Genomic DNA, 16,976 nt, shown 5'->3' with positions numbered 1-16,976 from the left:
AGCTGCCTGGCCGGGGGCCAGGGGAGGGGGCTCTTTCAAGGCCCGTTCTTAGGAACGGGCTTTGCAGCTAGTAATATATAATACTATCTCCAGCAAGTTATACCAACCATAAGATTAGTTTGTCATTCTAACTATTATTAAAATCCTGGGTAAGGAAGAAAGATTTTGCCTAGTACTTAAAACTTATCAACATAGAAGAGTAAGCTGAATGAGTATGGAGGGGAAATTCCATAGACATAGGCACCATCACAAGGAAAGTTATCTACTTTACCTCAAAAGATGGGGGCACCCAGAGAAAATAACAACACCCAGACGAGTTCATATGGTTTATGATATATTCATCTTGAAGATGCTGAGGAAATTCTTGATGAGGAACCCTACCATTATGAATTTTCTCTGTGGGTGAATCTGGCAAACTTCAGTGAATGAAATGAGATAAGCAAATGGTGCTGCTGGAAAAATACATATGAAAGACAGGACATAATTATTTAGTATGAGGGTCTTGGTGTCAACAGAAGTGTATACATGTACTTGAAAGAGACTATAAGACTTCTGCATGCTGCCTTCTCTGGCCAGACCCTGACATTCCTGCTTCACTGGCAGATTATCCTGCCAGATCTAACTCTCTGCTCCTCCTCTCCTCAGGCTTTTGAGCTGAACCAGTCCATCCAGCAGGGAGGACGGGGAAGTAGAGCAGTTGACTCCTCCCTCCACCCGTCTCCAGTGGAACGCAAGGTGGGAATCGCGCTCTGCCCTGCCCTTCCCCAAGGACGCATCTGGTTCCTTCTCTCCCATGCCTGAGCCTGGGCTCCTTAACCTTCATTTCAACTGGCATGCACCTAACAACTAACAGGGTCAGGGGCCAGACCCACTGGACATGGGCTGGCCTCTAAATTCACCCTCCTTCCCATCTAGTAATGAGCGCGCTTCCTGTACAGCTTCTCCTTGCGTCTCCTCTCTTAAACTAACACCTTCTTCCCCAGGCTCACACAAGGCTTGCCCCAGGAAAGAACACTCTCGGGATGTTGGATCTTATTGTACAGCAAAGGTTCATGTACTTTAGCCCAGTTCCCCACAATGTGGGACAGTTTGAAACTGGAACAATGGGACTGATATGCCAAATATATATTTAACTTAAGTAAGGATACCAAAATAACTAGGTGATTGGGATGGTAGAAATTATAATGATCCCTGGAGGAAAGATATGGTGTATGTCCGTTATATTTACTTCAGTTGTTGGTGAGGGAGAGTGAATTTCTTTAATGATAAAGCAAAAATTCCTAACAATGTCTATGAAATGTCAGAAAGAGGAAGCAAAGAAAATTCACTTTGTTATATTTGGCCTGCCAGTAATACGTATTTTACTCCTCCTGGTTACTGCAGATCATAACCAACTCAGGAAATAGTAATCTTAATTTCCATTCCAGTGTTGTCACTATTATTTAGTTGTTAAAGGCTACAGTCATTCCAAGAACTGGGGGAGAAGGTTATGAGAATTTCTTTTAAGAGTTTGGTAGGAGAAACTATATGGGTTGGATCACTTACATGTTACCTCCTACACTAAAGTTGTTCAAAGTCCCTGTTGCGGGAACAAACCATGTCAGTTACTCAGTCCCCACGGTCCTTCGCAAAAGACTAAGGAATATGGAAGCAGTTTTCACATTGGTTTGTTACTATATGAATGAGCTTAACTAAGAGGCATTTCTTTGCAAGATAATTAAAAGACAGGCATGGTCTTTACTGATATAATGATGGTGCTAATGAAGACATTTGCCCATTTTTAAGGTAGTATTGAAATTGGTGAAGTGGTACACATCCCAGTGTATTCCCTCTGGATTTGTAAGGGATTAAACTCTCCTTGCAGTCTGCAATGACACCTCTCCCATATATGCTCAAGATGGTATGCTGACAGCAGACAGGGAATGCCACTGATTTTTTTTCTAGGTTGAAGAGGCTGCCTGGTCTGGATGTTAGGAGCGTTTGTGCTGTTAATTGTCCACATGCCAGATTGTTCTGTTCAGGTGGGGGTATTCAGTCTAGGCAAACTAATTCAGTGTTTTTTTGGGGGGGAGGGGGGCTGGAAAATTAGGTGCTTGAACTTGAAGCCATTTGCTTTCTTTCCCAGCCTTCTCCAATAAAGGACTTCTTTGTTTCAAAAACAAAGTGCCTCACTCCTAGAAGGTATTACTCTGGGAGAAAGGATCATCAGTACTAACTGCTTTCGTCTAAAGTTGGTATGCATTTGATCCTAGAAGACTCTGTGATGTTCAGCTAGGGGAATATAATATCAATGACATGTTATTTTGTATATGGGTTGGATTCCACAAAGATTGTTGGATGATTCAACTTGGATCACCTGTGCTGTATATTTAGAATCTGCAGGACTTAGTAGAAATCAGGTTTGTGTATGTTGACATTTGATCTCACTCGAAAGTCATCTATCAGTCCCTCCATGCCATGGTTAGTTAGTTAGTTAGCTAGTTAGCCAGTTAGTTAGCTAGCATATTGCCCTCCACTTGTGGCTCAGGGAAGTTTACAGTAAACATGGGAGTCATGATAAATGTACAATATAAATCAGTAGTAACATCAGGTAATAACAACAGCAGTAACAGTGATAGCAATAACATTCAGGGCCATTCCGCACCCAGAAAATATAGTAAGCTACTTACCTTTTGCAGACACCATATTTTTGGCATTTTAAATGACATCATCAGCATCCAGCATCTTAGCAGCAAACTAGGGGATTGGTCCTCAGTCACACAGTCCCACAAAAGCATTTAACAAAACCTGCTCAGCAGTACGCTACGTGTTCCTCGAAAGCCAGAATGGTGCAGGGCTTTAGGAGATCTGTAGCTGCAGCCTCTACAGTTGACGCATAAAGCACGCCTCTCAGACCCCCCCCCCCAAAAAAAAAAAACTTTTACAAATTACTTCTCCTATGCTTCAAGGCTGGGTGGTGGCATTAAAATAAGCACTAAGCATCTATGAGTTTATGCATAGGCATAACAATTGAGAAGTTTAATTTAAAAACAAGAACAACCCTGCATCCCCCTTTAAAACAGGGGGAAAGTTTATTGGGTGGCTGCCATGATTGATGGGTGGAGGGAGAGACATGTGTATAGCGCGTCCCTCTCCTCCGCCATTTAAGGCAGCCATGCAGAATGCCAGGAAGCACCCAAAAGCGGCAGAAGAAAGCGGGAGAGCAAGAAGGTGAGAAATGGCAGGGGGTGTGATTTTGAATAGTGTCACGCAATTTTGCTGATGTGACACTATTTTTTTAGAATAGCCCTCAGTATTAATGATAACTAACAATTGAAACGTCAGCATATCAGTTGCTATCCCATACCCTCACCCCCACAATCTTTTGTTTGCACTTGCCAAACACATGTTGTCAGCCTGTTAAAATGGATTAAGTAATCAGTGGCAAAATAAACAGTACATGTGTTGCCACTGACTGTGCAATCCATTTTAACAGGCTGGCAACAATATCAGGAACAAGCCTCCTCCTCTTATTCCCTCGGGTGGCAACATGTGTTCGGCATACATTAGAAAGAGGAAGCAGGTCTTCTATGATATCCTGCCATCATTGACCTCCCAAGTCGTTAACGCAATAGGTGGGGAAGAGCGTGGGTTGTACCAGGTGGTGGGAAGTTCCAGAGCAGATGGGGTTAGTAAACGCAATGTGTCACATACTGGTCTAATCTTGACCCATTGAAGCCCACTTATGTACCATTCAGCCAGCTATAGCACCCCCTCTGACCTGTCAGAATGCAGATGAATCCAATGTTGTTTCCAGCAAAATTCAATGTGTGACATTTCCATAGCACAGAATGTTGAAACATTTCTCCTAAATGTACTCAGTTTATTTGTATTCTGTGTGAGGAAGTCCATTTGCACTTTTGTTCAAGCAATGAACTATCATTTGACAAACATTTCTGTCTCCTGGAATGAGACAGCATTTCTTATTCTTTTAAAAGCCATCCAGTGAAGTACCATCAATGCAATGTGGGTGAGGAAAATAATCACACATCTTGAGTTACAAATATACAATAAGTGATAAGAGGAGCTGACAATGAAAATGGTTGGACAGTATACTGTAAATTATTTGGGGAACAGATGCTATGTTAGAGGTGAATGTTTATTGCTGCTATTACATATTAGCATTCATTTTTTAAAACTAGGGTAGTAAAATATTATAGGCCCATTCCACACATGTTAGATAACATACTTTCAATGCATTATAGAATAGAAGTAATGCAGAATTTGGCTGGCAAGCATAGCTGTCTACACACCCACCCAGGGACCCTCCCCTTCCCACTCCCTCCAGGCCCATAGCTGCCCATTTGGGGAGGGATGGGTGGCTGAAACCCTGGTTGAGAAAGCCTGAGACAGTTAGAGTTAGTTTAGATTATGGTTATGATTAGGGTTCAAGGTTGACTCAGCCTTCCATCCTTCCGAGGTCGGTAAAATGAGTACCCAGCTTGCTGGGGGGTAAACAGTAATGACTGGGGAAGGCACTGGCAAACCACCCCGTATTGAGTCTGCCATGAAAACGCTAGAGGGCGTCACCCCAAGGGTCAGACATGACTCGGTGCTTGCACAGGGGATACCTTTACCTTTATGATTAGGGTTTGGATTAATGTTAGGGCTAGTTTAGGAAGGGTTAAAATTAGGGAGGATTAAGGTTAGGTATATAATAATGTCTAAAAAAAATTGCATCTATTCTACAAACTTCACATGTACATTAATTTTTCCCAGAAAATATACTGTATAGTAATACAATGTGCTTACAGTAGACACCAAGCACTAGGGTTTAGTTATGGTATGAGTTAGGATGTTAATATTGTTCATTTTAGTGTTAGGACTAGGAGAGGGGTAGCGTAGGGAGGATTAGGGATGGGTTAATTTAACAATAGCCCTAACTTTACCCTACCCTAACCCTTTCCTTAACCCTTACCTAACCCTAGTGCTTGGTATCTATTGTCTCCCAACTGTATCTCTGACCAGTTCTAAGTTTATTTACTGGTTAAATGTAATATAAATGTCAAGTGTGTAGGATCAATAACAAACAAAGATGAAAAAATCATACCTTAAAAAAGGTGGGAGGAGTTACATCCAATTCTAACTTTCCCTAACGCTAACTCTTCCCTAACCCTAATCCTAACATCTTTTTAACCCTAAACCCATTCCAAATTTAAGACTAACTCAAAGCCTTAATCTCTAGTGCTTGACGTCTACCATCTGCATATTGTATCTTTATTCAGTACTCAGTTTATTTCTGGGAAAAAGAAACATAAATTGAAGTCCTAACCAAACTCTACCATAAGCACATTGTATCACTATCCAGTACTCAGTTTATTTTCCAGTGGGAATTACTATAAATGTGATGTAGAATGCATACCAAAAATTATAAATTATTTATATATAAAATTTAAAAAATATATATTTTTGCGTAACCCTAACTCTTATGATTCCCTTATCCTATCCCTTATCCCTAACCCTATGGCCTCCCTAAAATAACCCTAAAGTAACGCTAATCCAAACCATAGCCTAATTCTGTATTTGGTATTTCCAGAAAAAAATATTTTGGCATTATCTCTAACCATAAACATAACCTAAAGTAAACCAAATCCTAATCCTAACCAAATCCTTGTGCTTTATAACTACTGTAAGTACACTATATCCAGATTCAGTTTATTGTCACTGCTAGTTTTGGCAGGATTAGAAAGGGGTTAGGGTTAGCATTAGCCATGGGGCTTGGGATGGGCTAGTGCTTTTTATAGATGGTTGTATATGTTTGCACATGTGCATTATGTGAGCAAGAAAGGAGGTAAGAGAAGGTCCCTCCAGCTGAACAAAATCATTGACCTCAAGAGATGTTAGTTTCTGTCCAGTTAGCTCTTATTTCAGGTAAAATTAGTTCACAAACCCATAATGTTAGAGACATGCATTCTGTCAATGATACTGGATGTTTCCTATCATCAGCATCTTTCAGATACTATGCATGATTAAAGATAAAGTAAGACCTCTACATTCTCTGGCAAAACTATTACATTCTGTTAGTGATCATGTTTTTGAATATGGCTTGGTTTGGGGATGTGTCTGTGCAAGTATGATGTTGCTCGAAGAGTGCCTCATTCCTTATGCTCATAGTTTCGGTGTTCTTTCATCCTGTTCAATCATCCTGACGCTAATGGTCTCTTATACCACTGATACTGACTCAGCCCATTCCACTGAAAGCAGCTGACCTTTGCAATTCCTCAGGTGAAAGAGGAACTACAGAAAGGGATTTATTCTGTCCAATTCAATCCATCTTTAAGACAGATTCAGCACTACTCAGCACTAGCCTAGCATAGTAGATGTTAACAAAAGACTGGACTCAAATGTGAAGGTATTTGAAGAACCATGTATCTTGCGCTTCTCACCTTTTCAGTCCTCCTGCCACCCCATTCTGAGAACATAAAGCCAATGACCATCTGGTTAAAAAGAGGCCCTAGAAAGTTCACACTTCCATTTTGTGGGTATTCTTTGCTAATAAAGAGCCACAATTCCTGTATAGTTTATGGATAATGGCCAATGGAGCTCTATTGAAAAGAAGAGCTTTGGGAAAGGAAAGTATGGGAAATCAGTATTATTAATGGCAGGATAGGTTTTACAATATCCCGGCTGACTTAATCAGTGGTTGTTGTTTTTTTCCTGGATACTGATATTAATGAGATATTTAAATAAAATCTTTGACAAGGTTCTTTTTATACATCCTAGAGATTCCCCAGTAGAAATAAGTGATGGAGAAAATAGATATGTTTTGACTCAAGTTTGGGACTTCTTATCTTGTTTATTTCAATGTGAGGGGATAAGCATGTATTTAAATATCCCATACATAAGTCAGTGTTGCCTACCATGCTAGAGTTTTTAAAATAAAAAACATCAAAACACATCAACATTTTTTTTTCAAATAAAAGCAGTTCTTAAGTCAGTACAATACTGAGATGGTCATTTGATTATAGAAACATTCATTTACTCTGCAGTCTTCCACTTAATTTTTCAGCTTAAAGACCTGCATTACACCATTGCTAGTCATGGCTGGCATTCTGGTGACTGCCCTCTGGGAGAGCCACTTAAGGTACTTCTATGCACCAGCTGTGATTAATAATGTGAAATTCTTTCTGTGTGCTTGTTAAGGTTCCCAGTTGGCTGTGTGCATATTCAACAAGGTTCCAGCAAAATCCTAGCATATGGGTAGGAAGGAAACACATGGAAAGTAGTTGTGGGTCAACCAAGGATAATCCAGAATTAGGGAAAATATGAAAAATTTCAAAAACAGGGCACTAGAGCTTTTAATCAACAAAAACTTTGCCATGTGGCCTTTCGCTACTTGTATTTTATACAGCAATATAAACATGAACTCATTTCTTACCCAAATAAATTTGTGCATGAATGGTGGTTGTTTTATGAGAAGGCCATGACATGCTTTGTTATAAAATACTGGGAGAAGACTATCTGAAGGTCATTTGAAGGCTGAGTTTCCAACCAATATATGGAACTTGAATATAGCCGTTTTGTCAATGTCCCTTTTAAGTCCAAAGAGTGGACAATGGTTATCATGATGTGTGATTGAAGAAAATAGTAAAGAAAGTATTGAAGGATCTATGAAACATATAATTGTTTAAACGTGTCAATTTTTTTGCCGAGTATTTTGCTGGAGTTTGTAGTTTCAAATGGAAACTACATCGACTTACCTATGTATAGTTATTGTGGATATGAAGGGATAAGAATATAATGGGCCATTCCGCACAAGGACCAATGTTACCAATTGCTTTTACAAAGAGGAAATGCTATTTTAAATAGTAGAATCTCAGTGTTCCGCATACCATTTGTAGTGGAATCCAGTAGCGTTTCATTCATTCCCCACAGGTTTCCGGTCTCGCAGGAATTGCTAGAAAGGAAACGATTTTTTTCTGTGCTTGTTCCCGCCCCTGGCCGTCAATCAAACGGAATAGCCAATGGGTGCTTGTTATCATGCTCCCGAAAGGCCCCTTTCTCTTTAAGCAGTTAAAAAAAAAATACACACACATTTCAACTAATATGCCTTGATTCTTCGCAACGTAGAAACCCATCTAGCTGGCATGTGAGCTGGCGATTCATCGTTACCACACTCCCCCAAGTGGGAAAAAAAATCCCCCCCCCCCATGGACACGATTTTTGGCCGAAATTAAAGGGAACTGGCGAACAGGGGGCTGTGTTGTGCTTGGGGACTTAAGGGAGCTTTAAAGCACTTTTGTGGAGGGACTGTAGCCGGAGAAACCTCGCTGGGTGAATTAAGCCTCGCTGGTTCGTTGCTTTCCCCGCTCCGAGGGGGGAAAAATGGCGATCGCTTCGCCGGAAATTGGGAGGAGAGAGCCAGGGGGAGGGACTTTGTTGCAACCGGTATATTGAGAAGGCACGTGTCTTTTTCGCACGTGTTGCAGGTTGTTGGCAAGAGTGTAGTGATTTTCTGAGGTTGAATCTACTTTTCCCGATTCCCCAGAAACTGCTACAACAAAGCGATTTTGGTGCTAATGTTGCAGGAGTGTTGCAAATTGCTCACAACGTCATGCGGAACGTAGTTTTAGTGGCAAACAAAATGCAAGACTAGTGCTATATTAAAGTCGTGCAGAATGGCCCATGTGTTTCCTTTCCTGAGCCTTCATTATAGGGTAGGCAGCTATATCAACAAATTAATGAAAACTGCAAGAACAGCTCAATTTATTTCATCCATTCACACGTTGCCTAGCGGGAGGGCAGTTACAAGCAGACAAGGAAGACATGCACACGAAATTCTTTTTTTTATTATATATTTTTTATTTTCATAAAGATAGAAATATAGAATAGAGACAATGTAAGTTATTAATACAGAGAATAGTAAAATATAGTCTTCGTTTGGAAATATAAGACCCCACCTTAACTACACAATGGTATGAACTTTTGTCCAAAGCTTATAAACTTTTTCATGTTTCTACCACATTTAAAAAAAGAAGCCTACTTTGTTACCACCTTTCCAACATTTGTTTACATAGTTTTTAACAATTTTAACGGTCATTTTTTGTATCCCATAACACCTATAAAACAATTTATATTTAACACAATCTTAGAGCCATCCACATTTCTACCACATTTAAGAAAAGAGGCCTACTTAGTTGTACAGAAGAAAAATATATAAGTTGTTATATAAGTATAAGTTATATAAGTATAAGTTGTTAAATAGTAAAATAAAGTCTTCGTTGGTTACATTTACACCTCCTCGATTAGGTGCCTCCTTTTAGTTATGCTTTAAGTTTTGACTGGGAGTCACTGCGGAGATATATTTAACTAGTAATCAAGCCCGCTGTACTTACAATACAGCGGGCGCTAGGCAAGGGAGCCCCTGGCAGCTGCGCTGTGCGTGGCTGCCAGGGGCTCCCTTGCCGGCGGCCTGATGCGTCGGAGGCGCTTTGCGAAGACATATTTTTTAGTAATTTTTACAGTCCCTTATAGTGTCACATACATCTATAAAACATTTCATACTTGACACATCCTGACAAGTATATTTTCAGATTTGAATTAAATGCTAAACATTTTTTGCAGAACAGTATGAGCTTTGGCTATATGTCAATACACTAATAAAGAAGAAATAAAGGGGGAGAAACCCCGTTTTATATTTCCGGCACTTACGATTATATTGTCTATGTGCCTACAGAAGAAAAGAAAAAGAAGAGAAAGAATTTCGACCACTGCTTCTCCTTTCCCTTCCCTGGTCTTCTTAAGGGGGTCTCATATCAAGACTTGCTGCATCTTGTTGTTCCCATAGACTTATGTTCTGTCCAGTTGGCCTTTGGCGTAGAAAGTGCAGCTGTACTCTTTCCCGCAGAGTATGCATCGATGAATCTTGAGGCAGTTGCACCTCCTGGACTCCAATATCAATACAATTTTTTCCCCGAGCAGCTCTTTTAAATCGATTACTTTCACAGCAGATCCATATATCTTTTGATTGGTTCTTGTGTACTGTTGCTTTGAAATGCCTGTATGTCTTTTTAAGAAGGGTGTCCTTATCTAGGCTGCAAGGCTCCGACATCCCCTTTTCCATCTCCAAAATTTCAAATTTATCTTCTACTGTTGATTTTCCACCTTGTTTAGAGCTATCATCAGCCACTGTTATTGATCCATCATTCCTGTTAGAGACTTCTTCCTTGCCATCTTGGATCTCCTTGAAAATATTTGTAAGCAATCCTTCTGTAAATGCTTTCAAATCTTGGGTTTGTTTCTCTATTAGATGAGCCATTCTTTTTAACATAGACATGCTTGCAAGTCAGCAACCAATCTCAGACAATTTTGCAAATAGCCAGTAGAGGTCCTACACAGTCCTAAGAGAAAGCAACAGTCTGTTTTGACCTCCGACGTTCCTGGCACTGGCGTGTGACGTATTGAAGTCAGTAAAGCAGATATTCCCGTACTGGAGCAAAATTCTCGCGAGATCCTCCCACCCACGGCTCTTATCTCTTATCTCCAAAAACCAAAACAATTGCAGTAAGAGCTATTGCTAATTAATTTGAGTTGATTTAAGTCCTTCTTCTGCTTAGGAAGGAGAATTAGCCTGCCTCATAACGAGGTGGCTTCAGGCAGAGCAAAAGGGGGGAAAAAGAGAAACGAAGAAACGGAGAAATACATGCTGCCTCTGTGCTTTAATTGGTATCTTGATATCTTGGAATTTGGCAGATGTCCTCCCCTCAGTTCACAGCGTTCATTTGCAGTAAATCGTAGTAGAGGGTTAAAGCAGATTCTTAAAGAAAGAAAGAAAGAAAGAAAGAAAGAAAGAAAGAAAGAAAGAAAGAAAGAAAGAAAGAAAGAAAGAAAGAAAGAAAGAAAGAAAGAAAGAAAGAAAGAAAGAAAGAAAGAAAGAAAGAAAGAAAGAAAGAAAGAAGTCCAAGATAGAATATGGTGGTCGTCCTCTTGATCCGAAACACTGACAGCCTGTAATCCGGGGAGATAAACTCCCTAAAGGATTGGAGATGGCCCCAAGAATTCCCTAGGACTTCCTTGGTAGAAAGGTGAGGTGGGGTTTGTGTACCCCTCCTCTTTTCTGCCAATTGCTTCCACAATTGGCCCCTGTCAGGCTTCAGTGATTGCACTGCAATCCTCTGAGGACGACATCTTGGCCACACCCCTGCACACGAAATTCTTGTTTAGCATGGAATTGGCCACAGCCTTATTAACACCCCAGCTGGAGCATCGGCACAGCCCAGGGAGAAAATCCTTGATGCCTCACGATCAGCGGACCATGAGGTAGGGCAGACCCCAGCGACACATCCTATAGCCACTGGGACCAGAATAAGAGGAAGGCAACCTTACATTGGGTGTGAGTCTCTGTCTGGTTCCCCCCAGTTGCCCAGCAATGTGAGCGTGCCTCTCCCGCCAGAGATGCACTGCAGCTCAGCATCTATGCAGTCTCTTATGGAGGCCCCCCTGCTGCTGAAAAGTCTGGTTTGCAGGCATGGACTGATCACAATCTCCCTAGGCCCAAATGGCAGCTGCGACAAAATCCAGCAACAAAAGCACAATAATATGGTTATAACTTTGAGAACACTTAACTCTTACAATGACGATTAAATTTGCACAACGAATATCAAAACTATTTTTAAACATATCACCATCCTTAATATTGACCTCTAGAAATTGCCTTACAATATGTTAACCATTTAACAATTAGTGACTTACACCAACTCAATTCTTGTTATAAGTTGGTTGGGTGGGATTTAACCTTCCGTTGGCTGGATGAGGCAGCAAGAGGCCAGTTAATGGGTGGGCAGCCCCTTTTAAAGGGGGGTAGCCATGCTCAGCCCAGCGCACATGGCAGCCAGCCACATGAGCCATGCCCAAGTTGCTTGGCCCTGCCACGGCTAATCCTTGACGCCCCAGTCTCCACTTTGGCAACCTGCAGCCTAGCAGTAAGGGCACAGCCATGATTGTAAAAAAACTTCTCTAATGATCTGTGGAATTTCCAATAAACTTCTATTTGAGGCTAAGTCGCACTTAATAGTAAGGCAGAATGACGAAGCATGTAGCTGCGGTATTCTCGTATTACAAAAGTGGATGTTTTTTCTACTTAATCGGCATAAAAGAAAGAAAATTGTGGGCCTGAGCATGCAATGGTGTTAATACTGTAGAAGAAATGAGGGGTCTCTGTGAAGTGATTGCACAGTTCAGCATTCCCAGTCTTGAACCCAGCCGTGAATGTGATAGGTGACATGGTCATGAGACAGTGAGCACTAGAAATATGATTTTAAAAATTTAATTTAATTTAAAACTGCATGACTTTATAAAATAGCATCATGAAGGTAGAGGGTGTGGAATATGTTATTTTAACATATTTGATTTGTTTCCCAATCATAGAACAGATTTATTTAGGGCAAGCTAACATTACTTTGACAACTTGAGCATGGGACAGCTATTTTGAGGCTTGCATGAAAATAGCAAATCATTGTGCCTGCAAATTAATTCATAGGGCAGTGCAGTAGCTATTGAGAAAATGAGTTTGCAGCAGCATTTCTTGTGGCTGGCTTAGGATTGACAACGGTTAAAGCAGCTACAGCTGGAATACCATGTGGACACAGTACTGCTGTTTCTGTCATGACATGGAGGTGTCAAGGGAGATGCTAACAACAGGCAATTTCAAAGATGTGTTAAGAGCAGCTGCTATACCTGCACCTTTCATTCATGCTTTTATGGTTGCCATTGGACATTCTAGGCTAGTGTACCTCAAACAGCTATGACATGGAGGAGGCTGCTCACCTTGATGGGGCAGTTGCCTGCATGAGTGGAGTCATTTGCAGTGCATGGAGTCAACCACTATGGAGAAATCATTTAGAATGTATTTTATAAGGGACTTATATTGTATGCCAGGGCTTCCTGCATTCAGTTGTTTGTAAACATTATTGGATGAAAGAGATATATTTCAGTGGTGCACAGTGTGGTTCATGCATGCAGTGTCTTCTATCTAATGAACTTTTGTATATCCCCTTTTTAAAGGAACCAAGAAGACTAATGGTAAGGTTGTATGATCATGTAGATAATTTATCCTTCTGTTGCCTTCTGTTCCAGGATTACATATTCTATGTGGAACCACAGACACTGGAGTCAGGGAAAGGGAAATGCTCTTATGATCCAAAGGTGGACACCGTGTCAGCATTAATCAGTGAGTTCCTCAGTTGTTAATGTCATTTCAGAAGATGAAAAGTTGATTGCTCCCTGGGAGTCCAGAAGAGCTAACAGAAATTAGAAGAAAAGGGAACAAGACTTCTTTGAATATCAGACCAAGTAAAAGCATCTCTGTGCTCAGGAAAATACTTGGACTGTTGTTAGAAACAGGTGCCAGTAGAAGATTCCATAAGGAACTGAAAACTGTGGGCAAGGGCTTTAAGGTATACTAAAATGGAAGACGAAGAGTTGGTTTTATACTCCACTTTAATCTAAGAAGTTTCAAAATGGCTTGCAATCACCTTCCCTTCCTCTCACCACAGCAATCACCTTGTGAGGTAGGTGCACTGAGAGAGTGCTGAGAGAACTGTGACTGGCCCAAGGTCACCCAGCAGGCTTCATGGAGAGAAGTGAGGAGTCAAACTTGGTTCCCCAGATTAGGAACTGCTGCTCCTAACCATTATACTATGCTGGAATAGTTTAACATTTATGGTGAGAGGGATGTGGGTCATTGACAGAACTGAGAGAGGCTGGCAAATCCTCATTGGTGACATTTATGCCACTCACTTTCATCTAGCACTTTCCCCTTATCTACATATCCATTGTAGGTACATTCCATAAATATGACCATGATTAGTAAACTATACTTACATAGGTCCAAACTGAATTTTGTCCAGATCTCGCTGTTATAAAGTTTGTATGCTCCCTAGAAAACATATTGTTCCTTTCTCTCACATACCGAATTCCCATGCCCTTTGTTCCTGTGACTTTTGTATAAAAATAAGCATACTATTTATTCTCTTACCTCAGTCATTTCCAAGATGATTCCAAACAAGAACATTCGTGGAAATTTGTTATACGATATGCATCCTTTTCATCTCTCGTGGTACCTCCTACATTTCCAGGCCACATGGTAGCAGACATTTACCAATGAGGAGGGCACCACAGGGCCTGCATTGGCTGGGATCACATACATTCACAGCAGGGAGATAATTAGCAGCGGTATCATTATCCTACCATTCCTAGGCCCACTGCTACATGACAGCTGCACTAGGCTCCCCCAAGGAGTAAGCTCCAGGACTAGTCAAAATTCTCACTTCCCGCAATTCCCCCAGCCCACTGATATTGCAGGGCTGCCTCTGATCTTGTCCAGGCATAAGTATCCACTTACATGACAAGCCCTAAACTTCTTAATTAATCTGACAGCAGCTGCGACCCAGGCCTGAGAAAGGCGAAGTTTGTGCCCCTGTGCCAGTGCGTTTCCGGCTGAGCGCTGGGCCTGGCGGACAAACCAGGGTCCATTTTGTAATCCTGTTTAATTCCTTTGTAAGTGACTCAGAGACAACAGTAGGAAGGACATGAAAGGGCACCTGGTTGGTTGGGGGTGGCTGGGGAATAAGCACTTATCTCAATCCTTTTCTTGTTCGTCTTTGAACATTTTAAGCCTTTTCCTACAGTCAATGTTAGCATAATAAGGAATGACCCCTTGTACAAAGACTTTACTTCCCCCCCTGTCTTTGCTCATATACCTACTTCGTAAAGGCAATATCACTGCTCTGGAATGTGACTTTGTGTTCATACCAAATATAAATATAGAGCATCTTCTAATATAATGCATAGGTTAAAATGGGGGTGGGGTAAATAGATTAATTCCATAGATGCTTTTCCCTACCTGCTAGGGTGGCCAATCTCCAGGTGCTTTGGAAGGTGGACTTCATGGCATTTTACCTTGCCAAAGTTTCACTTCAAATACCTCAAATCTCCAGGCATTCCCAAAGCTGTTGGATACTCTGCTGCCTGATCCCCATATTGCCCTGGATGCACCACTGATGTCAGGGAGAACTGGAAGCACAGATGCCCTACAAAAATAAACAACCTCTTGTATACAGATATGAGAATTCAGAATTGCTCAGTTGAGGAATAACTTGTCTGACAACTAGTACTCAATTAAAAGTCCTACCAAGAAAATGTCATGTGATTCTTTTGGCTTTCCTGTTGCTTCAGCTAGAATAAGAGTTCTGGTCACATATTCAGTAGCAGTAGCTATGGCAGCAGAGCGTGGGAATAGGGCCTGCCTCCCATATTTCCTTCTCCTCAGTTTGTCCATGATGATTATGGGTAATGCCAGTAGATTAGAATGGAAAAGGCTGTGGGTTTAGGGGTGTTGTTTGTTCTTGTCAAAATAACCGATGGAGAGAAAAGAAAGGAACCTTACACCCCTCCTCCTTTAAACTTCCTGAAGTGTGAGGGCCAACCCTTATGCTTGTTGTTGCCTGAGAGAAAGGGTGCTGGAGAAAGCTAAAAATACTTCCCTCTTTCTGTATGATGATTCTGGGCAAAAATGAAGTCCTTTGTGGCAACTCACTCTCTACCATTTCTTCTTATGGGGAGCTGTAAGGACTCTTGTTTCATCTCTCCTTCTGAGGAGAGGGGGAGAGGACAGAGGAAAAAGAGATTTGAGTTGCTTTCCTGTTCCCTTTACATCAATGTCATGTCTAATGTTGTTGAGAGTGTCCTGTGTTTGGGCTGGTGTCATGGAAGAAATATCTCCATCCTCCCAAAAATGACTTAAGCAAGACAAGACGGAGGGGTTAACAATGGTTTTTTCATCATCCCACCCTCAGCTGGACTAATGGGGTATGTACTGGAATTCTGGCTAAATGTGATTCTGGATTTCATTTCCAACTTAAGGTATAATACTGCTTATCATCGTGTTGTAGTTCTCTCATATGGAGAACAGTTCTGCATTCTTTGCTGATCTCTGCCTTTGCCACAGATGAAGAACTCTATGCAGGTGTTTACATTGACTTCATGGGCACTGATGCTGCCATCTTCCGTACTATGGGCAAGCAGACTGCCATGAGGACTGACCAGTACAACTCCCGCTGGCTAAATGGTGAGTGAGGAGATCGCAGTGCTTAGAGTGTTGAGAGTGAAAAGCAGGGTTCCTGATCATCTTCTAGGCTAGTGCAGGAAATGTGAAATATTTTTTTTTAATTAAAGCAGCCAGAAAGTTTCCTCTGGAGGTCAGGGGTTGTCAGCTCTCTCACGGCTTCAGAATGCACTCCTTTGAAAGAAAGACCCAGTTATCATACTGTGTGATAAGAGGCTGTAATTGAAAGACATTATGCTAGCTACTCCCAGTTGTTTATTTATGTGAATCCACACTATTCCTACAATGGCTATTCAAATCTGGCTTACTGAAAGTCTGAGGCGTCAAACATGTCACATCAGCTGCTTGACAATGTGTTCTTTCACCAGAAATAGCCAATTCAAAGAAATCCATTGTGGATATAGAAATAGAATTATAGAACCATAGAGTTGGAAGGGGCCATACAGGCCATCTAGTCCAACCCCCTGCTCTACGCAGGATTAGCCCTAAGCATCCTAAAGCATCCAAGAAAAGTGTGTATCCAACCTTTGTTTGAAGACTGCCAGTGAGGGGGAGCTCACCACCTCCTTAGGCAGCCTATTCCACTGCTGAACTACTCTGACTGTGAACATTTTTTTCCTGATATCTAGCCTATATCGTTGTACTTGTAGTTTAAACCCATTACTGCGTGTCCTCTCCTCTGCAGCCAACAGAAACAGCATCCTGCCCTCCTCCAAGTGACAACCTTTCAAATACTTAAAGAGGGCTATCATGTCCCCTCTCAACCTCCTTTTCTCCAGGCTGAACATTCCCAAGTCCCTCAACCTATCTTCATAGGGCTTGGTCCCTTGGCCCCAGATCATCTTCGTCGCTCTCCTCTGTAGCCTTTCAATTT

General features: G+C 41.4%; 1 protein-coding gene across 4 annotated transcripts in view; it reads left to right on the top strand.

Annotated features, from left to right (window-relative positions):
* Positions 1-16,976, top strand: part of SEMA3F (semaphorin 3F) — a 184,846-nt gene that overhangs the window by 141,997 nt on the left and 25,873 nt on the right. For 3 of the 4 annotated variants that reach the window (XM_077326020.1, XM_077326022.1, XM_077326021.1), the window contains exons 6-8: positions 646-735; positions 13,114-13,207; positions 15,986-16,105. In XM_077326020.1, coding sequence (XP_077182135.1) covers positions 646-735; positions 13,114-13,207; positions 15,986-16,105 — 304 coding nt within the window. The remainder of the gene's footprint in view (positions 1-645; positions 736-13,113; positions 13,208-15,985; positions 16,106-16,976) is intronic. The other variant, XM_077326023.1, reaches the window with a different exon arrangement.

Source organism: Paroedura picta, chromosome 3 (genome assembly GCF_049243985.1).
Source record: "Paroedura picta isolate Pp20150507F chromosome 3, Ppicta_v3.0, whole genome shotgun sequence".
In the NCBI taxonomy this organism is placed as follows: domain Eukaryota; kingdom Metazoa; phylum Chordata; class Lepidosauria; order Squamata; family Gekkonidae; genus Paroedura; species Paroedura picta.
The sequence above is the reverse complement of the archived record's forward strand: the minus strand, read 5'-3'. Positions and strand labels throughout refer to the sequence as shown.